The 27,656-nt window shown below is 40.8% G+C and overlaps 1 protein-coding gene across 2 annotated transcripts in view; it reads right to left on the bottom strand.

The window, feature by feature from the left end:
* The window catches only part of LOC132382031 (immunoglobulin superfamily member 21-like), a 405,374-nt gene that overhangs the window by 369,897 nt on the left and 7,821 nt on the right, over positions 1–27,656 (bottom strand). For both annotated transcript variants that reach the window (XM_059951850.1, XM_059951849.1), the window contains exon 2: positions 4,976–5,088. In XM_059951850.1, the coding sequence (XP_059807833.1) occupies positions 4,976–5,088 (113 nt within the window). The remainder of the gene's footprint in view (positions 1–4,975; positions 5,089–27,656) is intronic.

Here is a 27,656-nt window from a genome sequence, read left to right as displayed (position 1 = left end):
CAGAAAATAAAAAGAAGATATGGCAAGATGGGATAAAAGAATAGATTTGATTTTACCTCAGGGATGACTAAAAGAGAAGAGCATCCAAATCACTAGGCAGGTCATTTGACTCCCTCAGGAGAGCTTCTTTATTTAACAATGCATAATATGTATCAATAGGGTTGACTGAATTCCTTAACATCTATAAATATAAGATATCAGTTCACTCTTTAAGCCTAAATTTCAGTCCTTTCAAACCTACCTCAAGTGATTTTCAAACCATAACCTAATTGGCAAGCATTAAGGCAATAGGATCTTTTGGAAGACTTTTATAATGTGGGGCATGAGAAAACAAAATAATATTTAGTGCTCTGGGATTATTCTTTCTCGGGAACTGGAATATAACACACGGGTATTTCAACAGCATTTGATACCCAGCAACGGGCAATCTAGGAGATGAGTTATAATCAACATTGGAAACAGCACGGGGTGAAAATAAACAGGCCTAGAGATTAACGTGTACCTGAGCCCCCAGGTTTCAATGCGTTGTATTGGCACAATGGTAATACACAGCATGAGTTAGTGCCGAAGTTCATGGGTTGGATTTCAGGGCTCAGAAGTGAAATCAATGGGCCTCAGGGGCTATCTTTGGGAGGGGTGGAGGGGTGTTTGAGTTAGCAAGTGCTGATGGAAATCAAATGGGTTAGGCAGCATCTGTGGAAGGAAATGGACAGAAAATACTTCAGGTCGAAACACTTGACCTGAATTGGAAGATAGAAGGAGACAGTCAGTATAAAGAGGTGAAGGGAAGAGCTGGAGCTAAAGCTGGTGAACAATAGATGGATTCAGGTGAGGATGGACTATAGGCAGATGAGGGAGGGAAGAATGGAAATAGTAACAAAGCCTGAGAAGTGATAGGTGGAGGTGACAAAGGGCTGCAAAAGATGGAATATTATAGGAAAGGAAGGTGGAGCAAGGAATCTAAAAGGAGAAGTAGGGTAGACAGATAGGAAGAGTAGCAGAAGGGCACCCAGTTGGATAACTGTGTGGGTGATGGGCAGATGGAGTGGGTGTAGCAGTAAGTGGTGGATCAGGTGGTGAGAGAAATGGGACAGACAGCAAGCAGTTGAATGTTTATGCCAACAGACTGTAGCCTTCCCTGTCAGAATATGAGGTGCTTTTCCTGGAGTTTACACTTAGCCTCTCTCCGGCAATAGAAAAGGCCAAAGTCAGGCAGGTTGGTAGACGTATAGGTGATAAAGGGAGAAAAGATTGCAAGCCTAAGAGTATTTTATGGGAGATGACAGGAGAATCATAAACATTGGGACTAGGATTGGTTGGGGGAAGAGTGCTGGTAGATGAGTGGAGGTTTGGGAATATGGTCATCAGAAAAAGGGGTCTGGACATGAGAACACAAAATGCTGGTGGAACACAGCAGGCCAGGCAGCATCTATAAGGAGAAGCACTGTCGACATTTTGGGCCGAGACCCTTCGTTGGCATGACCTGATGGCATGAACATTGACTTCTCTAACTTCCGTTAATGCCCCTCCTCCCCTTCTTACCCCATCCCTGACATATTTAGTTGTTTGCCTGTTCTCCATCTCCCTCTGGTGCTTCCCCACCACCCTTCCTTCTCCCGAGGTTTCCCGTCCCATGATCTTCTCCCTTCTCCAGCTCTGTATCACTTTCGCTAATCACCTTTCCAGCTCTTAGCTTCATCCCACCCCCTCCGGTCTTCTCCTATCATTTTGCATTTCCCCCCCACTACTTTCAAATCTCTTACTATCTCTCCTTTCAGTTAGTCCTGACGAAGGGTCTCGGCCCGAAACATCGACAGTGCTTCTCCTTATAGATGCTGCCTGGCCTGCTGTGTTCCACCAGCATTTTGTGTGTGTTGTTTGAATTTCCAGCATCTGCAGATTTCCTCATGTTTGCTCTTGACATGAGAACTGAGAACAAGACTAGAAATCTCAGGATTAGAACCCAAACCAAATGAATGAGGGTGTCTTTTGTCTTTCTGGAGACTACCAGTAAAGAGATTGACTGGCAACAATTCACATTTCCAAATATCTATTGATTCTGCTTTCAAAACTAGGTCCTTATACTGTGAAATACGAAATGTAGAGCTATCCTTTAAAAGGTTTTGTACATCACTGTGTCACGTGGAAATTTCTAGATGTTTTAATGCAAGTATCGGTTCATCCAGTCCAATGTTGAGAATTGTTGCAGTGATCAGAAGCAGGAATTAGGCTTCCTATTTACACATACAGCTGGACTACTGTCTGCTTCATACCTGAGGAATGTACAAAGACACCTCCTAATCATCCTTTGCCAACACAACATCACTTTGATCATAAATTTTGATCAAAGGTAATGATGAATCAGCATACAGAAAGGAGATTAAACATTTGGCTGAGTGGTGTCGTAACAGCAACCTCCCACTCAATGTCAGCAAGACCAAGGAACTGATTCTAGAATCAGGAGAGGGAAACCAAAGGTCCACGACCCATTCCCTGTCAGAGGTGGAGAGGGGCAGTAACTTTAAATTCCTGGGTGACACTATCTCAGAGGATCTACCATATAAATGTAATTGCAAAGAAAAAATGGCAGCACCTCTACTTCCTTAGGAGTCTGCAGAGATTCAGCATGTCATCAAAAACCTTGATAAACTTCTATAGATGTGTAGTGGAGAGTGTATTGACTGGCTGCATTACGGCCTGGTATGGGAACACCAGTGCCATTGAGCGTAAAATTGAGCTGTGGATATAGCTCAGTACATCACTGGCAAAATCCTCCCAATGACTGAGCACATACTTGAAACACTATCGTATGAAAGTAGCATCCATTATGAAAGATCCTCACCACCCACACCATGCTCTTTTCTCGCTGCTCCCATCAGGTAGAAGGTACAAGAACCTTAGGACTCGCAACACCAGGTTCAAGAGAAGTGACTACACCTCAACCATCAGGCTCTTGAATAAAAGAGGATAACTACACTCATCAATTGAGATGTTCCCACAACCAATGATCTCACTTTAAGGATTTTTTCTCTTGTTATTTCATGTTCTCCTTATTTATTACTATTTATTTATATTTGCATTTGCACAATTTGTTGTCAGGATTGTATGTGGTGACATGTGTGTTCTCTGATAATAAATTTACTTTGCATTTTTGAGCATTGAAAAGAGCACTAAATGCAGGCACTATTTATCTTAAGATGGGTGTATTGTTTTGAATAGTTTACGTCAGAGTCCCTTTTATTACTTAACTTGTTGTCTGTCTTCTCCTCCTTTCATATATCTCGTTTTATACTTCTTCCTTTACAAGACTGACTCCTTTGAACCAGATAGCTGGGCATCTAAAGAATTTGTACCACAATAAAGGTTACACTCAAAGGGTTGTAAAAACAATCTTTAGACATGATAGTTAACATTTTTGGTGTCTTCTAATATAGAGTATCTCATGGTTCAGAAACCTGACGAGTCTCTGTCAACCAAAGTCAAGCAATGAGCTAATTACTGATCTCATCCCTACTGAGTGAGATGGTTAAGTGATGGGTGGCCAATCTAATCTCTCAACCAGACCAAAAGTCCAAGGACTTCAAAGAGTTTTTGAAAGTCAGTCCATAGGCTGTAGGAGCAATTCAGTGAACTCATCACAGAAAGAATATTTGTTTGCTATATTGGTACCTCTGGACACTGGCGTCCCCCATCACTGGCTGCATTCTATTTAGTGAGCGAACCAGGGTTTGAGTGCAACCAAGTCATAAATACTACATTCATCCTGCCTGCTTGGCTACAGTTAATGCAGAGGAGCAATATAAAGCATGTTTCTGTGTTGTGATGTATAATTCAAAAATAAATTTATTATTAAAGTATGTATATGTCTCCATACACAACTCTGAGATTCATTTTGTTGGGGACATTCACAGTGAATACAAGACCACAATGGAGTCAATAAAAGACCACATGAAACAGGGTGGACAAACAACCAGTGCAAATACAAAGATAAATAATTAATAAATATTGAGACCAGGAGTTGAAGTGTCCTTGAAAGTCAGTCCATAGATTATAGGAGCAGCTCAGTGACTATTCACCGAAAGTTGCATCAGACTTTGTTGAACATCTGAAAGATGTATTGTTCTTAATGCAATTATCAATTAATCACTGTAAAGGTTTAAAGAATGATGAGGCCTCTTTTCCTTTTAACTAAGAGTGAATTTTTTAACTGCCTGTAATCAAAGCTTAGATTTGTGGACTCAGTTTTTGGTTCAGATCATTGTTTTTCACTCCAATTGTTTGCATGATTCATTTTACCCCTTTCTCTTGCATATTGGGTGTTGGTCTTTTATTTTTAATGTTTTATTCTTTTCTTCTTTAATTTGTGTTCTGGTGGGTTTCTTGCCTTGTGGCTACCTGTGAGCAAACAAATAGGTTGTATAATTGATACATTCTTTGTTAATAAATGTACTCTGAATCTTTGGAAAGCTTAGAGAAGTGCAGAGCGTCATAGCTCTGAAGTTCTGAAGAATGAGTAAGAGTAGGCAAAATATCAATGAGCTGGATTTCAGCACGAAGTGGAAGAATTTGAATCAAAAGAATAAAATACTATTCTGCAGGAGGAAAGAACACAGCTGTAGTGAAGAAAGAGACTAGAATATTTGTTGAGGTTCAGAACAGGACTAGTTGATGAGTCCATGTATGAGTACCAGAGAGGTTCCAACAATCATATTTCAGAACTGTTTGATCCAGTCACACTGAAACTAGTTTCCAAAACTCAATATGAAGCGGGTGGGAGGTGGGGAGGGGGCAGGTGGCAGAGCAGAAGGAGATTGTAGAGTAATAGCCAACAATATCATAACATTGAGTACACTTCATTAAAAGGTTTGGACATCCGCAAAAATATTTAAGTAGTCTAAAAATTATTTTCCATCTGTTTTCTGCTAATGATTTTCAGTAATAGGAGGCCCTGGTTGCAGAGGCAGTCAGTGCTTACCTTGTACCACACAATCTCACGCAGCCTCCCATCTGTTTTGAAGTTACATTTTAAAGTGACAGCATCGCCCGCTACTACAGGAGAGATTGGTTCAATGTTCACCGTCAAATATCCTGCAGCACCAACAAACAAGAAGAACAATGTTACTTCAGAGTGAAAAGAAAATCTGCAACACCAACAGAGGCAGTCAATTAATTTTCACGCCAATAACATGTTGTTATTTAATTATCTGTGTTAATTTAGGTTCTTAGTTATTGGGCAAAATTTTACTTAACAAATACATCCAGCCAAAGGGCTAGGAACTCAGCACAGGATTGGAAAAATAAAAACAATGGAGTAAAATCAGACAGAATCCATAGAAATAGGTGTCACAAAACAAAATGCTGTTAAAATTGTCCATAGGACTCTTCCTCACCTCTTTCAATTTTTCTAACTGTACATCTATTTAATTTTTCCTTAAGTGTTTATCTGCTATCACCTTAAATACCTCTATATCAATTCCATTTTTACCAGCTATTCCGTGTGGTAGAAATTTCACATTCATACATTATAGAGGTAACAAGGTCCTTTAATTTGCTCATTTGATTTATTCGTGACCATTTTACAGTTATTGCCCCTCAAGTTGAGACATGTACTCAATGTCTAACTTAATTAGTACATCCATAATTTTAAACAGCTTCGTCAGGTTAGTTCTTTCTATTAAAAACTTGTACAGATTAGTCTTTGCTAAGAAGTTATAGCTTCAAAATTGCAGTATCATCCAACTCATTTATATGACTTCCCCAGAGCCTCTATTATCTTTCTGTAATATTTAGAACAGAACCATGCATGGAAACCATCAAGAGTGTGATAACAAGGGCAGCATCCTGAGGCCACCCTCAGATTGGAGAAGCAAAACCTTAAATTCCGTCTGGGTACCCTGCAACCTGATGGCATGAATATCGATTTCTCCTTCCGGTAAACAAATTTCACCTCCCCCCCAACCCCTTCCTCTTCCTCACTCTGACCGTTTACTTCTTCTCACCTGCCTATCACTTACACAGGGTCACCTCCTTCTTCCCTTTCACCTTTGGCCCACTCTCCTCTCCTATCAGATTCTTTCTTCTCCAGTCTTTGACCTTTTCCAAACACCCGGCTTCACCCATCACCTTCCAGCTAGCCACTTTCCCCTCCCCCTACCATTTTATTCCGGCATCTTCCCCCTTCCCTTTCAGTCCTGAAGAAGGGTCTCAGCTCAAAACATCGACTGTTTATTCTTTTAAAATTTTATTCTTTTATAAACTGTTTATTCTGTTTATTCTTTTCCATAGATGCTGCCTAAGCTGCTGAGTTCCTCCAGCTTTTTGTGCATTGGCAATACTCTTTAATGTGATGATCAATCGATCATTGTGAGTGATTAAGTAGTGAGGTGATACCCTTGTCACACCCTCCCCAACTTTTTTCCTTTTACTACTAATTCATTGACAATACATCAGGAAGGAGGTATGAGAGCCTGAAGTCCCACACCACCACGTTCAACAACAGTTATTACCCTTCAACCGTCAGGCTCCAGAACTAGTGTGGATAAATTCACTCACCTCACCCCTAAATTGATTCCATACCTATGGGCTATCTTTCAAGACACTACAATTCATGTTCTCAGTATTATTATTTATTATTACTGTTATGTTTATTTGCACAATTTGTCTTCTTTTCCACAGTGATTGCCTGTCATTCATTGGTGTCATTTTCCCATTTATTCTACAGATTTCTCTATTTTAATCTGAATGCCTGCAGTGAGAGGCATACTAGTAGGCTAGTGGTTAGCGCAACACCTCATAGTACCAGCCATCTGGGTTCAATTCCTGCCACTGCCTGTAAGGAGTTTGTACGTTCTCCCTGTGCCTGTGTGGATTTCTTCCAGGTGCTCCAGTTCCCTCACACATTCCTACATACTTCAATAATAAATACACTTTGAATTTTAAAATTATAAATCTCTCCCCATTTTCAAAGTAAATTAAGACTTTGATGGGTGAAGAAGTTCAGCGCTCTGAAGTTCTGGAGAAGCATGAGAGTAAGGAAAGGCTCAGTAAGCTAAATTTCAACACCAAGAGGAGGAACCTGAAGCAAAAGAAGGGCAAGAAAACATTTCACAGGAGCAAAGCACACAAGAAGTATGGTCAAAGCGAGAATGGGGAGCAGCTGCATTGGCTAGGATTTCTTTTCCATCTCCTCCAACCCACATATTCTGGAACAGTGTGTAGTTGAGTGACAACTGGAGCCAACAACTATGATTAGAAGTGGTGTTCGACTGCCTCTGGTTTGAGCATTGTGATATCCCTAATGCCACATGGCATCACTGTGGTGAACTACATATACCTGTCTGGACATGCCCCCCCCCCCCCCGCTGACTGTCCCTGTAGCTCCTCCCACAGACCCCTGTATAAAGGTGATTGGAGGCACTGCTCCTCCCTCAGTCTCCAGGATGTCGTATGGTGCTCTCTTGCTGCTGACTGCTCTCTTCCTGCGAATAAAAGCCTATATCTCGCCTCAGGTCTCCGAGCGTTATTGATGGTGCATCAATCACTACTCGTGTGCATATTTTCACCAGCAGTACTTAGTCCCCAAAGGCTAGAGAACACAGCCATCTTTCAGCCACGTGTTGTCTCCATCCATACACATCTTCTTCACTGTTTTATCCCTGTCTCAATTAAATTTGCCTTCATCAATTTTGATTAGCCACCCTCACCTCCTGTGGAGGAGACTGACCCTTGCCGACATGCTCAGGAAGTGCAATGGCATCACTGCTTCAGAATCAGGGAAAAATATTTTTAAAGCACAAGTCAACCTGATTTCTCATTCCAAAACACGATTAAATAATCTTGGTGAGGAAGATTAATTGAGAGACACAACAAGATGGAAAAACCTGTTAACCCTCAGGGTCTGATATCTGCCCTGTTCAAATGCATTGGGAGATTGAAATAATAATGCATGCATTTTGTACTCTGCCTCTGAAATTCAGTCCCATCTGCTTTGTAGAACGGTACACTGAAACTCCGAGGCTTATACATGAACAGCAGCCACTTGTTTGAGGTACAAGGTGTTACCATTACCAATGGAATCATTTTACCTCAAGAGAAGAGTACAGGAAGACATTAAAAAAAGTAATTGGGTAGTGTCTGGCTGGTCAGCAAAAGCTTATTTTTATCTATATTTCTGTGCAAGATTTCCCTTATATCCAACAGTTATATTTATTTCTAATTTTAAAATTTATAAGATGTGGAGAGCAGTTTCAGCATATCCTTTCAGGAGCTGGAAACCAATCTTCTTCATTTCTGCATCTGCCATTTAAAAAAATTGTTGCTCTGCACTTTCATTAGTCTTCACTGTAAATCAATCCAAAATGATCTGAAAAGAAGTCAGGCTTTATTATTGATTACACAGGCAGTATATGCAAGACAATTTGTCCCATGGAAAGAGAGAAATGGTGACAGAACATTTAAAAAATCTTTGCATTAAATTTTAATCTGAAGTCTGTCTATCCTCTTAAGTGACGAACTGGAAGACATGATATTATGTGAGCCAAATGTAGGGAGTACTCCCCCTAGCAAAAATCTATCCCTTAATATATTCCAAAAGCAGAAAGGCTGCTCATGGGACATAGGTAAATGGGAACATAAGGAGAGATGTGGACCAGTCAGCCCTCTGATCCTTATTTTCTATTCAGTAAGATCATGGCAAATCTGTGACATCAGCCCCTTAATTTTTAATGGCTTTGCTTAACAAAATCTCACAATTTCAAATCTAATATTAATAATTGACTAAGATTCAATAGTTCTTTGTGGAGTAGCAATCCAAATCTTGAGAGGGAAGTGTTTACTATAGAACAGGGATTCCCAGCCTTTTTAATGCCGTGGACCAATACATTAAACAAGGGGTCTGTGAACCCCAGTTGGGAACCCCAGCTCTGGAAAGACCTGCTCTAAATTTTAAGGTTTGTTCCCTATTCTACCCAGAGTAGACATGATTTCTCTCTCTGTTTACACTAATGTAACCTGAAAACTTCAATAAATTCACTCTGAGAGAGAATATAATTTCCTTGTAATTTTAACCTGGGCATTCTATACTCCACTCCCACAAGGTCAGTATCTTTCCTGAGGCACAGTGGGAGAACTACTCCACTTCTCCAGGTGTGATCAATTTACAGTGTACTGCTGTATCATGACCTTTGTCGTAAACAAAGGCCAACAAAGATTCGGCCTATTTTAATATTTACTAAGCCTATTCACGACAAATTAATGTTCTATGTACATGGACCCTCAAGGTCACATTAAATCTCTGCTGCTTCTACCTTTCTGCCATTTACTAAATTCTGTTTTATATTTCCACAGCCTGAAGTGGGTGACAATGTTGCCGATATGGATTCTATTTGTCATAATTTTGTTCACATGATTAATCTATTTATCTCCTTTTGCAACATAGCAATTGGATCCATTCTACTTGTAGGGCTTTCTATCGCTGTGTCATTGGGTAACTTAGACATATTGCATTCTACCACATCATTTGAGACACTTACAAATGTGATGGATAGTTATGGTCCAGCTCTATTCTATCTGGACCTGTCATATCCTGTCAATCTGAGCACCTGCCCATTATCCCTACTCTATTTTCTCTGTTTCCAGTTTATTTCCTATTCACAAAAAGAATTTGCTTTCAATTCCATGAGCTTTGACTGCAGCAACAGTCTTGTATGATTTTACCAAATTCCTCCTGATAATATGAAACATCCGTAGGCATTCTCCTCTCAATCGCTTTAACTCAACTCTTCAAAAATTTAAACTAGGTCAATTTGACATGCCCAATCAACAATAAACATTACTGTTTATCATCAATAAGCTGATGGCTTCAGGCTGTGCTTTTTTTTTATTGCACATCTAGGGTCAAACATCCAAGGACAACCCTCCAAGCTTATTAAGACAAACAGAAAGCTGGAGAAACTCAGAAGACAAGGCAGCATCTATGGAAAAGAATGTTTACTCTTTACCATAAGATGCCTGACCTGTTGAGTTCCTCCAGCATTTTGTGTGTGTTGCATTGGATTTCCAGTATCTGCAGATTTTCTTGTGTTGGTGGTACAAGTTTATCAAGGTCAGAGAAGCCGACAACACCTATTTCTCACCTAGTCCTCTGTCTATGACCCATTTGTATTTGATTCTGCCCCATGGCACATTATCTGCTATAATCGTGTCCGTAACCTGGCCTGGCAGGCTGCTTGAAGAGTCGAAATCCCTGCTAAAATACTAAATATGGTGAGGAAGTGCTTTTGGTGTGAATTTACACCCTCTTTGGAGGAGAGATCATACCAAGGGATATCAGACATTCTGTAATCATTGACCATCTTCAAAAAGATAAGGTTGTGGCAATTAGAGAATGATCCCTCTTCTGCCTCTCATAGGGCAATTTATTACAAGGAATCTCCCCAGTTGCCTCCTCCCAGTCACAACAAAGCCATCCTCAGAGTCAATCTATCAAGATTAACATAGAAGGAGCATTTAATGGCTCTGGGCCTGTACTCAACGGAGATCAGAAAGATGAAGGGGTAACTCATTGAAACCTACCAAATACTGAAAAGCCCAGACAGAATTGATAAGCAGAGGGTGTTTCCATTAGCAGATGATTCTAGAATTCAATGGTACAGCCATAGAATAAAGGATATCCCTTTAAAACTGAGAAAACGAGGAATTTCTTCAACAATGTGGTTGTGGAGGCCAAGCCATTGGGTGTTTTTAAGTCAGAGATTGAAAGGTTCCTTTTTGATAAAGGTGTTCAGGATTATGGGGAGAAGGCAGGAAAACAGGGTTGGGAAGAAAAATCACCCATGGCCGAATGGTTACAGATTCAATGAGCTGAAAGGCCGAATTCTTTTATGGTCCAACAATCTATAGGTATATTGAACATGATTTTCGCCATTCAACAATTCCAAGTAAATGCAGAAGGCAGCAATGGCCATTGTCATTAGCCATTTTCTCCCTCCTATGTTTATCAACCAAGAGAAATTGTGGAAAGCCTCACTCAGATTTGGTTGTCCTCACTGAAATTTTTTACCATTCTCTATCTGCTACGACATGATATACATGCCATGGTCTTAAATGATGTGTCCACCATAGGGCCAATCCCAATGCAGACTAGACTCAGCCAGCTGAAGGGGCATCTCTCTGACAAGTGGAAGATCATGATCACCCATGTCATATGGCACGGCACGTAATGATAATGCTGATTTTGAAATGGGAAAATACAAGTGCTTCTGAGTCAAAGTTGGTGGAGTTAATGGACTGGTAGTCCAGCATGGCAAGAAAGCACAGAAAGTCCTTGCTTTCCTTAATCATACATTTGTCTCAATGGCCTGAAGATAAAGCTGCCAGTAAGCAAAATAATAAAATCCCAGTACAGAAAACGAAAAAAGACAGCAGATGCTGAACTTATGAGCCACAAACAAATAAAAAATGCTGTAAGTGTGTAGCAGGTCAGGTAACAACTATGGAAAGAGAATAAGAGTGAATCTTTATCATTTCCTTGGTACCCGTGAAAGATATGGTCAAAAAATGAAAGAGTATAGCATAACTTGAATGTCAGAGATTTCGAATGCTAACAACCAGCACGTGCTTTCTAATGAGAAGAGACAGGAAGCTTAGAGGTGGGAGTGAACTGGATGAAGTATACAAATGGACAAATTAATGAGGCATGCAGGCAAGTGTAGAGTACCAGACAAAGAAAGATAAAATGAATAACATTCATATTCTGTCAACAATTTTGAAGTCAATAAGTTTCAGGCTGAACATGATGCAGCTGGTATGTAATTGAGGTATTTTTGTGGACAATGCAAACTGTTTTCACCTAATGCAAAATAACAATTGTCTGAAATACAGTGTAACTACATAATGATGTTATGAGTAAATAAATCAGAGAACGAAAGTGACCTGGGCAAGCGATTCTTTGAATTTTGCATGCAGTTTTCACAACCAAGAAAGAAATATTTGCAAAAATAGTTGTAACATACTTGGATTTTTTGGAGAATTTAGACAAACTGCTGCCAATTGGATTCACAAGCAAGGATATAGAGCATGTGAAGCACAAGAGACTCCAGATGCTGGGGCCTGGTGCAGAAAGAAAACTGCTGGAGGGACTTAGAAGATCAATTAGCATATTTGGAGGAAAATGGATCGTTGATATTTTGGAGTGAAATCTTGACCGTATATAGCAGTGTGGAGGATGAGCAGATGGAGGTTGGTTGGTGGCAGATGGAACCAGCTGAGGATGGGGGGGGGGGGGGGTGGGGTTATATATGTCCTCTATCTTTTCTAACCCTCCCCTCCCCAGAAAGAACAGAGATAGAATTCCCCTGGTGCAAACTTCTCACCCCTGGTATCAACATTCAGCATGCTATTCTTTGTCACTTCCACCTTCTCCAAAGGGATCCTACAACCAGAAACATCTTCCACTCTCCTCCCCCTTTCTGCTCTCTGTATGAATCTCACTCTCCATGAATTCTCGGTCCACTCGTACCTTCCCATCTATAGCTCCCCATCTGCTGGCACTTTCCTCTGCAACTGTAGGAGATGCCATACTCATTCCTACCACACCACTATCCAGCAACTAAAACAGATCTCCTAGTTGAGATTGAGATTCATATGCACTTCTTCCACCAGGGCCTAGTGCATTTGGTGCTTGCAGTGTGGTCTCCTCTACATCAATGAGTTTAAGGTGGTTTTTTCAAAGCACCTGCACCCTATCTATAATGACCATCTTGAGCTTCCAGTTGTGTGTCATCTCCATTCCTCTACCTACTCCCACACCATCCTGATGATCCACTGCCATGGTGAAGCTAAACACAAACTAGAAGAACACCTCCTCATATTCTGTTTGGTGACTTACATCCATTATGGTCACTGAAATTTCCAATTTTAGATTACCTAGTAATCCCCCCCCCCACCATTTCTTCCCAGTCCCAGTCCCATCCAGGTCCTGACTCCCTTTGCTGTCTCTTCCATCTATTCACCCTGCCCATAGCAAAAACTGTTCTTACCTACTCACCACCTTCATCCACTTGGTTCCATCTGTCCATCATCCTCCCCTTACCTGGTTTTACCCATCATGTATCAGTCACTGTCTCAGCACAGAAACTCCCTCTCCCCACCTGCTCTTCCTGCACATCAATCCCTCCCTCATCTGGTTCCGGCTATCTCTTACCAGCCTCTTCCCCGCTCTTCCCTCTGGCTCCTTCACACTGCCTATCTTCCCTCTACACTCTCAGTCCTGATGCAGAATCTGGATCCTAAATGTCAAACATCCCTTGCATCCACAGTCGCTGCTCAACCCCCTGATTTCTTGTGGCAGTTGATTTTATAATCTGTGGAGTCAGGAAGCAAGCAATAGAATGGAGGGTAAACTAACGGAAAAACAAAGTCTGGGGTTCAGGTTCATCCACGTACACCAGCTGAGGTGGGAATCAGAATCGGATTTAATATCACCAGCATATGTTGTGGAATTTGTTAAAAGCAGCAGTATAATTCAACACAGGATAATATAGGAAAAAAACTGTGTATTACAGTAAAAATATATATTAATTAGTTAAATTAAATAAATAGTGCAAAAACAGAGATTTTAAAAAGTAGTGAGGTACAGTTCATGGGTTCGATGTCCATTCAGTAATCGGATGGCAGGGAGGAAGAAGTTGTTCCAGAATTGCTAAGTGTATGCCTTCCAGGCTTCTGTCCCTCCTCCCTGGTGGGCCGGGAACGTGCATCTAACTTAGTGTTTACTTTAAGCAAGGCATGCATGTATCATGTGGTAGCATGATGACTTACTTATTTATTCATGTATTTATACATATAACCCGTACTGGGTATTTAAATGAACAAGATTACTCAAATATTACTGAAATATTAAATACACAACACTCCTCCCTGTGTAGCTATAAACTGCAACTCAATATAACATGCATCTCAACTACACATACAATATATTATATAATACAACAACTATATACAGCCATCCCCAGCATAGTAAATTTTAAATTGCCCTATTCAGGCCTGAAGATATAATTATTGTGGAGGATTTCTTACTCTTGTGGAATGACAACTTTCCTCTATTTGGCAGGTGAAACTTGTGGCCATGAAACAATCTCTGGTATTGGGGCCTCCTTTGTGGTGGTTGTAGGAGTTGACTGTAAGACTGCAGGATGTGGTTCTGCAGTGGTAGCTAACTTTCTTCTCCAACGATTGACTCCGCTCTCCTCAAATGACCAATGCGATGTCTCCAGATGATGTGAGACATAATCTCCACACTGTGCAGGAGAGAGTGGTCCAGTTCTGTCCTTAATCTTTCTTGGTACCACTTCTAAAGCAGCTGAAAATTTGCTAACACCGAACTATGGTTGTGGTGTAAACAGAGAGTGTGGCAGCTTCTAAATTATGCATTGGATGTGGACATCATTAGCAATTCTGGCACATACTAAGGATTCCAAATTTCCACTGAACCGAGGAGGCAGTTAAGAGTCAACCTCATTAGTGATGCTGTATCAGAAAAAGGCCAAAATTGGTAAGGATGGCAGAGTTTCTTCACTGTGGGAGATTAGTGGACCAGAGAGTTCATTACGGCAATCTTGTAACTTCCTGGCTACTATTACTGTTTTTTTATTGAATTCCAGATTTAATTATGCATTTGAATTTAAATTTTACAGCTGTCATGGGGGGGGGGGGGATTGAACTCATGCCTTGTGATCAATGGTCCAGAAGACAACCAGTTAGACTAGACAACCACACTGCCACTGTACAAATGAAATTATGAGGATTTTTAACGGCAAATGAATATTAATGTATATGGACATGTGGGCAATTAAATGAGCAGAGATTAAGGGATACACATTTACATGTTACCAGAGGTGGTGGTTAGTTGAAAAAGCCATATAAATCAAATCTAGTATTGGTGTTTATTACTGGAGGGATAAATTAAAACATTTCTAAAATTTGTACTAACACTTAAAGTATACAGCTTCTGTATAAATCTATTATAGAAAGGAGGCAAAGGTATTGGAGAAGACGCAGAACACGTCCACAAGATGATAAGCATAGGTCCTTGGGAAGGATGTAAGAATCAGTTGAGCAAAACACAATTGATTATATTTCATAAAAGTGGATATAGTCAAGAGGGAGACAGGAACAAAAGAATACATTGATGGAATGAAAGGAGGTGTAAAGTGGCGGAACGGGCTTGCATGGTGCATAAATGTCAATTGAGAACAGCTGGGCCAAACAGCCTGCCTCTATGTTGTAGACTCACTATAATTGACACATGAGCTGGATGCAATGCACATAAGAGTTGCAGCCCAATTCATGTCAGGAGGCTGATATATTGAGAAGCTTGGGTTTTAGAGCCTAAAAACTCTGCATTGTGAAACTTGACCTTTAGTAGAGATATATCGAGTTGCTAAATCTGTAGAAAACATCATCCCTGAATAGCACTTCAGATTAAACTTTAAAACGTAAAAAATCAAGGAGCCGATGTTAGAACCAGTAAGGGGCAACCTTAAGCATTAGAATAGAAAATTCTTCTTGATACAAAAACTCTCTTGGAATTATTAAAAAGTAATTTGCTACTGTGGAGTGAGAGTTACGATCTCTTTAAAGGGAAGAATTTAAAGCGATTGTGATCTTGTGATGTAATTTCTCATTAATATCCATCAGGAACTATTTTATTTATTTTTATTTTTCCACTGAGATTCACAAATGACAATAATTATCTCCCAAGGCACTTAGCATAATCCCACTAAATTCTTATAACCTATGCCTCCTAATTTTTGTCTCACTCTGTAATTATTTTCACTTAATTGCTGAAATAACAGTCGACATAGCTATATGCATTTGAATAAAGTTAATAAAGGCTTGCATTTTTATTCTGCCTCCAGAATATCACCCTAATGCGACAAAAAATAACATTGATCCAATGTCAGAGGAAACAATAGGAGGCCCTATTAGCACTTGAATAAGAGAATAATTTTTTTTTGTGGAGGGTCTGCAAGGAAGAAAAGGAGATGGTAACCTGCAGGGATTTATATTGGGAATGATGGAGCACGTGAGCTGGACAACTGGCAGCACTATGATCGTTAGTGGGTGAAAGGGACTGACTCAAAGGTGCAAAGAGAGTCGCGGTACCTGGGAACCTGATGCAATTAAAGACTGCTTTGTTTGTCACATGGACGTCGAACAGTAGAATGCGTTATATGCGTCAATGACCAACACCATCTGAGGATGTGCTGAGCAAGCGTTGCCATAGTTCCGGCGCTACTTACTAACCCGTACTCCTTTGCAGAATTAACTCAGTTAATAGGGCGAAATACGAGGGTTTGGGAGAGTACTAGAAGCCAGAGTATGTGATATTATTACTTGTTAAGGATTGGGTATTTTTAATCATTTTAATGAGAAGAGTATGAGGAGTCAGGGGCGTAACAGATGAAGATGATAAAGACGTGCATGACAACCTCAGCAGTAGGTATCAGTAAGAGTCAGAGACATGACACTTCTCAAAGATGGAGGGACATAAGCTTAGGATCCAATAGAGCATGGCTTTAAGACTGTTAGACATTGGAGCAGAATTAGGACATTTGGCCATCGAATCTTCCCTGCCATTCGATCAAGGCTGATTTATTTTCTCTTTCAACTCCATATTCCTGCCTTCTCCCCATAACCTGTGACACCCTTATTAATCAAAAAACTATCAACCTCTGCCTTCAACATACCCAGTGACTTGGCCTCCACAGCCATCTGCGGCAATGAATTCCACACATTCACCACCCTCTGGCTAAAGAGAGCAAGGAATTATTTAGTCTGACAACAGCGACCAGGAAGCAAGCAGTAATGGCTATGGAAGTGTGTCTGGGGCGCTGTTCCACTGGAGAGAATTGTGGCTCAGCCGAGACTGGGAGTCAGAGAAGACTTCTGACACCTCAGACACAATAGAGCTGTGAAAAGGGATAATTGGAGAAGTTCTGCCAAGCTACAGATGGAAGCACGTCAGGCACATTAAAATTCTTCCATCAAAAGCTTATGAAAGAGGAAAGGGAAAGAAGTGTTCATTAGGGGACTCTAGAGGAAACACTTCACAGCCAAGACAACAAGATATTTTGATTATTCTTTGCTTGTCAACTGCAGCCAAGCTGAGGTAGGACATCAAGTTCAACTGGGGGGAGGAGTGGAAGGTACTGAGCTTAGTCATGCCAAAAGCAGTCACAAATGTGAGAAGAAATGTACAATGTTCACAGTTGCAGACAAAACCCCTCCATGCTACTGCAGAGATAGCAATGTTAACAATCAGTGAGTAATAATGAAAAATATTTGCAAATTCAGGAGATACCAATATGGTACAGGACTTCAGTCCTGAAATTGTAGTCAGCAAGGATATATCTTCTATCCGTGCCAACTTTCAGCAAACTTTTGCCTTCATTATAATTTTGGAAATCTTGGCATCGACAATGGAAATTGTCTATGTAAACCTGTCACTGCAATTACAGCATGACAAGTTTACATAGGCAGTTTTCATTATCATTTGCAGACATGGAACCTTATAATGGAAAAGTGATTTGGCACAAAATTTAATACATTATACATTAATATAAATGTTAATAAGTTACAGCATTATTTTCTTTTATTTCAATTTACATTTGGATAGAGTCACCTTATGGAGAAATTGAGAGCACTGATTAATTCATTCTGCCATAATAACATTGCGCAGAAGCTAAGGAGAATAGAGTCAATGGCCCAGTGATACTTTCAATGCACCATGGATGGGATAATATTGACAAAGCATGATGCCATTCAGATTAGTAAGGAGAGCAGTTGTCATTAGACACAACAGTCCAGATTTTGATTAGAGTGCTGCTCCTGCCATTTTTTTTGGTATTTCCATGAATTTGAATAAATTCTACCCATAACGCTGGATTAAAGACCAATCTTTCTATTCCTGATTACCACCCAGCACTTGGTTTCAGTACTTCTCAATGTTTATTGCTTATATTATTATTATTATTATTTCATTTTGCATTTGCACAGTTTGCTGTCTTTTGCACACTGTTTGAATGCCCAAGTTGGCGTGATCTTTCATTGATTATATTTTGGTTATGATGCTATTTAGGATTTATTGAGTATGCCTGCAAGAAAGTGAATCTTTGGTTTATATAAGGGGACATATTTATACTTTGATAATAAATTTACTTTGAACTTTGACTGTGTGTAGACGTCATCACAAAATGGGGTCAGGCTTGGTTAACATCCCCATCAACATTCGCCATTTCAACTTCAATCAAATGTAGACACTTGAACAGGGTAGAGGAAGACTTCTGGCATTTTGACAAGAACGCTGAGAAAGGAATAGTGACGGCAGGAAGACAAACCATATTCTCAACCTTATAACAGTGTGATTTTGCATTGGCAAATGTGATGAAGGACCCAAGGCTAAAATGCAAATGTTGTAAAGCACTTGGGGAAAGCAACATTAGCGGCTCATAAACACAAGAGATGCTGCCGATTCTGGAAATCCATAGTAACACATACAAGAATTCTGGAGGAACTCAGCAGATCAGGCAGCATCTATGGAAAGGAATAAACAGTCAATGTTTTGGGCCAAGACCTGGTCAGGTTGGGTCAGTCCTGATGAAGTATCCCAACCTGAAACAGCAACTACTTATTCCTTTCCATAGCTGTTGTCTGACCGTCTGAGTTTTTCCAGCAGTTCGGATGTGTTAGTTAAAGCTACTACTTGCTTAGGACATTTAATGCAGTAAAATATTGCAGAGAACCTTATAAAATAGAATTTAATACAAAAGCCTTTGGGTAGATAACCAAAAGAGTAGTTTAAAAGTTAGTTTTAAATAGTCTTATGAACAGGAAAAAGAGGAAGAAGGCAGTGTAGGAAGGGAATGTCAGAGCCTGGGTATCTGAAGGCAGTGACATCAATGGAAGAAGGATTAACATCAAGGATGATAAAGAGACCAGAACTGGAGAAGCTTGGGTACTTTGAGGGCAGGCGGAAGGCGTTTTTTAGACATAGGGAAAATTGATGTGGGTTTTTAAAGTAACAGTTATAAATCAAAGTTCTGCTATACTGGCAACTTGTGTGTGGGTTAGGAGTTGGGCAGCAGAGGCTTGGAGTTTCCATGTTTATAGAGGGTGGAGTGAGTGAGCAGACTAGTATTCAGAGCATTGGAATAGCTAAGTCTACAGAGGTAATAACAGAACAGTGAAAATATTCACACCTGATGAGCTGAGACAAATGTGGACTTTGCCCTATGTGCAGCCCCAGATGGTTTTAGCAATGATGTGCCATGTTCTAAACATTACCTGAAGAAGCAGTGCTTAAGGGGTGATTGGATCTGAGAGAAGGTATAAGGAACAGTGACAATCATGCTAAAAGCTCAAAGTTCAAAGCACATTTGTTGTCAAGGTATATATACTATATACAACCTGGAGATTCATCTCCTTACCAGCAGCCACAGAACAAAGAAAACCAATAAAATCCATTAAAAAATACAGCCGAACACCCAATGTACAGAAAAAAACACGCTGTGTAAACAATAAAAGTATGCAAATAACTTTCAGAACTGAAGTTTAAAGAATTGAGACCACAACCACAAAGCCAGTCATAGCCAATCCAGGAGTCCATTCGTTGCAGACCACAGCCTCAGTTCAGCACAGAGTCGAGTAAATCTTGCGGAACAGTGAACTGACTACCGGCATGACCCTGACCTCCAGCTCGGGCACCCCAACCTTTTCAACTTCGCTCCGTGCTTAAATTGGCCAAACAGCAGATAATTCCTTGCTCTCAGACCCAGGCCTTGCCACTCCAATATGCCCTTGGGGCTGGGCACCCTGCCCCCCCCCCAACCTCACCTCTGCCTCGGCTCGGTTCTGCCACTTTGAACCAGCTCCAACACTCCTGCCAAACGTTGGTTCGCTCCTCACTCTCAGCCGCCTCGATTTCAACAGTACACACCATGCTGCAACCATCCTGCACTTCACACCGTAAAAATACCGGGTCGTACAGGCAGTTCAAGACAGGAGTTACAGGCTATTGATCGCAGCAATCATTTTTGAGAAAAAGTGAGAGTCATTAAATAATTAATAATTTAGTCTGCTGCCAGCAGGTCATCACTGTGCTTCACCAGCGCCATCTTAAACCAGAAGCATAGCTGAACTATAAAGTGAGAACCGATATGATCAACCTTGAACTAACGCAGTGGGAATCCAGGAAGCCAGAACAGCAGGTCACTTGGGACATCCAGAGTGCAGTGCACCAGTCTTATAACAATGGCACATTATCCTGAAACCAGAACTCAATCAAGGAGCTTGTTTGTGTTAAATGAAATTAAAATACAATGCAATCACACCAGACAAGAGCACTACAGTAGAATGACAGTTAATTAATGAGGCCATGGACTAATTAGAACAAATTCAAATACACTTCTAGTTATTGGCATCAGGAAGGAAAATTCATTTGGTATTTTTTCAATTATAAAAAAATATCATGAGCCAGATTACATTACACATATTGACAATATCATAGAAAATAATATTGAGTGATGTGAGCTGTTTAATATGTATGAATTATCACCTTCACCTGACCCAGAAGTTTGTATAGGGGTCTGGTAAGAGCCAACTCTGACTGTCACGTTGTTCAAATAAACTGGATATTGGAAGGTCACAGAGTTCCATAAAACAGCTGCTGGACAGAGAGCTGGGGCTTCCTTGTAATCTGTGAATTATCTATAAAATCATCTTCAGTGTCTTGTAAATGAATACAATTCATTTAAAATTCAGTACAGAGTATCGGCAGAGAAAAGATTTGTTTGTGTTGCCATTCCTTCTGATTTTTCTTTATGGGCAAAAGTTTGTGCCTGAGAAGTTGAAGTCAGTGAAATAAGGCAGAAACTCACCAAGCTGAGCTTCCATTCTATTTATGTTGTCTGAGGACATCTGGGGCTCCCCAGTATATATAAAGATGGCCCATCAGTGCTTTGCCTGGGACATCATGCCACATCAAAGCAGAAATTAGCCTTTGGTCAGTGGTAAAGAACAAATCTAAGTACCAGTCATTAAGTAAAATTTGGGAGTAAAATCTGTAAAACTTAGCTAAGTGATTCCTTTTCCTGAACGTCTTCCCATTGGCAGCATACACTCAGCGGCCACTTCATGAGGTGCACCTGTACACTCACGTGTTATTGCAAATATTAATCAGCAACTCAATGCATAAAACCATGCAGACATGGTCAAGAGGTTCAGTTGTTTTTCACTTACTGTTTTCAAAATGAAGATCAATTGATGTTTGGAACAGGAGGAATCAAAGGGATGGGATAAGAGCAGGAGAACAGTGCTGAGAATGAAGGCATTGTAAAACACTGAAGCCAGCTAGAGGGCACGAATGACCTCATCTTGTTTTTCTGGGACGGAGGGGCAAAAGTGGAGGATAAGTGAGGTAGAACTGCTGAATGAATATGTATTGTTTTGTGTGCACTCTTTCAATCCGTAAAGGTTGGTCCACTTCTTTCTTAGCTGAGGTAACCCCAACTCAGCTAGGGGCACTTTCCTGATCAGTGTGTCTGAAATGTAAATGCTATGCAATGCATTCATGAATCATGGGAGCTATGGATGATCAGATTTAAAGGGATGCCATGTACAAAGATATATGGCAAGTTACATCTGTGAAGATGAAAGAGACGTTGATCCTTATGTTGGTGTGTTGTAGGATATCCATGTATTTTGATGTGAAGGGCAATATTAAACCCCTTGCATAATATCAGCCACAACTCACTGGCAGCATTGTTTTCTCTCAGTCACAAGTTTGGAGGTTCAATTTTCACCCCAGGGACTACACAAAATCTATTTGTGCAAAATTGAAGGAGCATGGTTATATTTTTGGATGAGACAAAGGAAGACCTGGTTTATTACTTCCCATGGTCAGGCCAATACTTGTCAATGTTTGCCCATAACTAACGTAAAGTGAACAGTTTACTCCATCATTAGCTGATCTTGCAATCCACTACCAGTTGTATTGGCAATGGAAGAAGGGGAATATGAGAACAGACTGGTGGGGAGGTGGGGGGGGGGGGAGTGCCAGATGTGAGATGAGGATGCCCAAAGTTATTGGCAGTGATTCACGAACAAAGTAAAATAAGGCAGAAGCTATGTCAAGATGGATCTATGGTAATATGGAAATGTCTTAGGCTCATCTGTATATCTAGGGTGCCTAAGACATTTGCACAGTTCTATATTTATCAACATGGAGCAGAGAGTGAGTTCGTAAATCTGGTGAAAGCAAAGGGTGTTGGGAATGGCGAGGGTGGAGTGCTGTGGGGGGAGTGTGGACAGGTGGCACAGGAGGAATGCTAGGGGCAGAGCAGGGGATGGGTGTTGTGGCACACGTGCAGACACACCCAGCCCTGAGATACAAGGCAAGGTCATTTGATTTCAATCAAATGGTTTATTGATCATTACAGAATGTCTTTCTGGTGCCTTCTGCTCCTTTGCCTCTCACTTCCTGTTTTCACCACCACAATTCCCCTCTCCCTGACCCCTTCCCACTCTCACGTCCATAACAGAGACCCATATCAGAATCAGGTTTATCATCAGTCACATGTGTCATGAAATTTGTTTTTATTTGTGTGGCAGCTGTACAGTGCAATACATAAAATTACTAAAATACTGTGCAAAAATCTTAGGCACCCTAGCTATATTTCGACTTTTGCACAGCACTGTACCTGTACTGATGGTTTCAAATATCTGTAAAACAGGTCAGCATGATCTCCTCGCTAAGACTGAAGTCAGCCTCACTATACCAGTTGATTCGCTTTAACTGTCCAATGACATTCAAGGGATTGTTCAATCACTCTGCTGACCCACAACTGTGCAGCAACACACAGCTCGAACCACATCATCAAGTTCGCCGATGACACGACTGTGGTGGGTCTCATCAGCAAGAACGACGAGGCAGCTTACAGAGAGGAGGTGCAGCAGCTAACGGACTGGTGCAGAGCCAACAACCTGTCTCTGAATGTGAACAAAACAAAAGAGATGGTTGTTGACTTCAGGAGGGCACAGAGCGACCACTCCCCACTGAACATCAACGGCTCCTCGGTAGAGATCGTTAAGAGCACCAAATTTCTTGGTATTCACCTGGCAGAGAATCTCACCTGGTCCCTCAACACCAGCTCCATAACAAAGAAAGCCCAGCAGCATCTCTACTTTCTGTGAAGGCTGAGGAAAGTCTCCCCCACCCCCATCCTCATCACATTCTACAGGGGTTGTATTGAGAGCATCCTGAGCAGCTGCATCACTGCCTGGTTTGGAAATTGCACCATCTCGGATCGCAAGACCCTGCAGCAGATAGTGAGGTCAGCTGAGAAGATCATTGGGTTCTCTCTTCCCGCCATTACACACTACATCCGCAAAGCAAACAGCATTATGAAGGACCCCACACACCCCTCATACAAACTCTTCTCCCTCCTGCCATCTGGAAAAAGGCACCGAAGCATTCGGGGCTCTCACGACCAGCTCTCATGTAACAGTTTCTTCCCCCAGACTATCAGACACCTCAATACCCAGAGCCTGGACTGACACCAACTTACTTCCCTCTACAGTGCCTATTGTCTTGTTTATTATTTATTGTAACGCCTGCACTGTTTTGTGCACTTTATGCAGTCCCAGGTAGGTCTGTAGTCTAGTGTAGTTTTTTTTTTCGGTGTTGTTTCTATGTAGTTCAGTGTAGTTTTTGTATTGTTTCATGTAGCACCATGGTCTCAAAAAACATCTTGTTTTTACTGTGTACTGTACCAGCAGTTTTGGTCAAAATTACGATAAAAAGTGACTTGACTTGACTTGAAATGACACAACAACATGATTTTACTCGGTTGACATTACTGTGAATGCCCTGCCCTCAACGTACGCAGTCATGGAGGGTTTTTACAGATTCTTTTAGGCACAGTAAGTCTCAATTGTGTTTTGTAATTGGGTTTCAAGTAAATTAATTAGCAGAGATGATCTAGGTTAAGAACAGTGTAATATTAAAGAGATGCATCATTGTCAAAGGTGCAGTTCTTCCGATGAGGAGCTATACTGGGGCCCCAGCAAATTTTCATTTATGTTAAAAATCCCATGGCACTGTTTGCAGACAATCAAATGCATTAGGCAGTTTTACTCCCTCAATTCTTACTCCAAATATTGCTTTAATGCCTCACTGTCATTAATGCATTCCTATTGGTTGCCATAATTGCTTTCAAAAAGGAAACCATCATATCATTAGAAGACATTTAATAGAACCCTCTATAAATTTCAGTGTGTTTTGCTAAATAATTTGTCTTTTGACTGATAGAATCTGTTAATTCCAAATATTTGGAAAAATGTGCTTGTTGATAGTGTTTGATAGAAATTAAATTGTGTTTGATAGAAATTACATTACATTTAGGTTTTCTGCATGAAAGGGCAGTGTAAGCAGAGACTGCTCTGACTCTGTATCCAAACAGTGCCTTTTAATCTCTGTAAACTCTCTTTAAACCTGTCCTATGCAAGTGAAGCTCTAGAAATGGTGGGAGGGAGGCTGGTGGGGATAGTTCTGTTTTTATTTTTTTTACCTCTGGAGTTTGCTTTATTGAGACATGTATGACTGAAAACATCTTGCTGTGTGTTTCTATTGTGTTCAAACATAATCTTTCGTCCTTGGGACCAGAGTTCAGGATCAATCGAAGAGGCCAATAAGTCTGCTTCTGATGGGGACTGACAGCCTATGTGAATTAAAAGTTAATGGTTATCGTTCTACTCAATGTAGTTGCATTTAAAATGGTGCCTAGACCAATCTTACTTGTGATGAGAATGGACTAGTGCAGGATCTTATTTTATTTCTGACAAGCGGATTGAAGCCCAAACTGAATGGATTATTGACTACCCAATGTGGTGAAGTTTAAACCCTGCCTATTCAACAGCAGACTCTGATCTCAAACCCACCAAATGAAGAAAATGAAAATGCTGTTTATTTGTGTGTGCTGCACACTGATAGAAATCTCAGGGTCTATCTCTAGTGCCTGGGATTGAATACAACACACTCAGAATGAAAACAAGTTGAATGTCAGAGGTGGGGTAAATGCTTCTTCCACTACCACAGCATTCAACCTTCCCATAATTCTTATGCCAGGCATAAGATATATGGAAAATCAGAGTTTCTTCTCAGAGCTCCTAAAAGGACTCAGAGGAGGATACAAGAGACTGTAATTGCTGGAATCTGGAGCAATGAACAAGATGTTGGAGGATCTCAGATGCTAGAGGCAGCATTGGTGGAGGGAAATGGACAATTGACGTTTCAGGTTGAGATCCTTCTTCTAGATTTGGACTGAGAGTCTACATAAAGGACTGTTGACCCAAAATTTCTGCTATTTCCCACCACAGATGCTGCTTGACCTGGGGAGTTCTTCCAGCAACTTGTCTGGTGTTCCTAAATGGAGAGCAGTGCTTCAAAGGAACCAAATCTCTCTTTAAACACAGGTATCAATTTAGGATAAACATTTACACAGCTATTCATAAAAAATGGATGAATGATCTAAGGAAATAAGCTTCCAAACAAGTCAAAAATGTGGAGTCTGATGCACCTGCAGGGAAGGAATAAGAAAACAATAGAGGAGCTTAAACAAAAATAGCAGGCCTGCCATTTATTGCCTCCGTCAAACCGCGTGAATGGGGAATGGTGGGCTTCTTGCTGTGTTGCTGCTGTGTTATAAAGAGTCATGCCCTCACTGCAGTGCTGTGTTACATAGAACAGGCACATCCTTACTGCTGTTTGATAGACCTGTGCAGTTTATCGTTCAGTTAAGAGTCAAATGTATTTCTATAGTTGGCTAAAGGTCCCAGATTTCCTCTCCAGAAGGATGTCAATGAACTAGTTGGGATTTTTATTTTACAAATCATGCCAATAGCAATATTTAATACTCAGCATTTTTAAAATTCCCAGACCGCCATGGTAAGAGATGAGCTCATGTTCTGTGAAATATTGATGTGCTTTATTAGCAGCTGCTATGGCGTACATATTACTGCACGTGTTCGGTAATGTGAAGGACTCTAAGAAATGGTGAAAACATGGAATGAAATTTGCCAAGCTGACAGAGCTCTCCATCTTTCTCACTTATTTGAATGAAAACACCCTTTACTGGCAATGAATCACGCCAAACAACCAGTGGTGATTTGCAACTTTTGCTTTGTTGAGATCAGCTTGGTGTGGAGTTGTGCAAGAGCGAGGAGTTGCCATAGATTTCTGCCTGCAACCGCATTGTTAAAGACTTCCCATGACACATGACTTCCCAGGACCTTCCGGCCTGTTGAGAACCTATTGGCTCACACTAATCCTATTCCCTTGCAACCCATTCTGTCTCCCATTACCCACTGGGGGTGATTAACAGCAGCCAATTAGCCTTCCAACGAGCACAAAGTTTGGGATGTGGGAACAAACTGGTGCATTAGGGAAGACTTACAGGGTCACAGAGAGAACAGATAGACTGCATACACGCAGCATCAGAGGTCAAGATTAAGCCTGGTTTCTTGGAGCTCTGAGGCAGTAAGTAAGCATAGTGCCCAACTACACTCTGTGGCCACTTTATTGGGTACCTCCTGAGTGCATGTTCATGGTCTTCTGCTGCTGGAGCGCATGACTTCAAGGATCGACACGCTGTGCATTCAGAAATCCTCTTCTGCACACCACTGTTGTAATGTGTGGTTGTTTGAGTTACTGTCACTTTCCTGTTGGCTTGAACTAGTCTACCATTCTCCTCTGACCTCTCTCATTTACAAGGCATTTTTTGCCCACAGAACCCCCTGCTCACTGGATTTTTTTTTTGCGCCATTCTCTGTAAGCAGTTTCTGCGATACTCAAACCACCTTGTCTGGTCATTCCACGGCCAAAGTCACTTTGATCTGAACAACAACTGAACCTCATGGCCAAGTAAGCATGCTTTTATTTATTGAGTTGCTGCCACATGATCGGCTGAGTAGATATTTGCATTAATGAGCAGGGATACAAGTGTATCTATTAAAGTGGCGATTGAGTACATATTGGGCATAACACACCAGGAATACAGGTTCTCACCTAGTCCTGTGGTAGGGAGGCACCTTCATTCTCAAAGTCTTACAATTAAAGTTTCAAATGCTGGAATGCCAAGTTACTAATTTCTACAACTCCCTCAATTCAAACATGAAGGAGTTGTGGTACCCACTGGTTTTCCCTTTTAGGCAAGGGTCCAGGAACCACCACTGCTACTGCCCCTATAAGCGGGCAATGAAGTTCAAAACTTCTAAGTAAATTTATTATCAAAGTAGCTATATGGCTCCATATATACACCATCAAGAGTAAATGTGAGAAAGTCCTTTATTTCCTCCTCTGTTACAAGTACAAAATATTTTGGCAACAAAGAGAAAGATCACAGCTTTAGCCACTTACTGCACTGAGGTATAAATATTATAAAGATTTGTTGCTACTCTTTCTGTTCTAAACTGGCTTCATGCCCTGACAAACCATATCTATTCACTGTTCACTGAGATGTTTTAATAGAAGCTAATCCTTCACTGCCTGAAAGCAAAGAGGAAAAGACAGGAATATCAGCAGTTGAAATCCTCCTTTAAAG

Source organism: Hypanus sabinus, chromosome 27 (genome assembly GCF_030144855.1).
Source record: "Hypanus sabinus isolate sHypSab1 chromosome 27, sHypSab1.hap1, whole genome shotgun sequence".
Lineage (NCBI taxonomy): Eukaryota > Metazoa > Chordata > Chondrichthyes > Myliobatiformes > Dasyatidae > Hypanus > Hypanus sabinus.
This window is presented reverse-complemented; position numbering and strand designations above follow the sequence as displayed.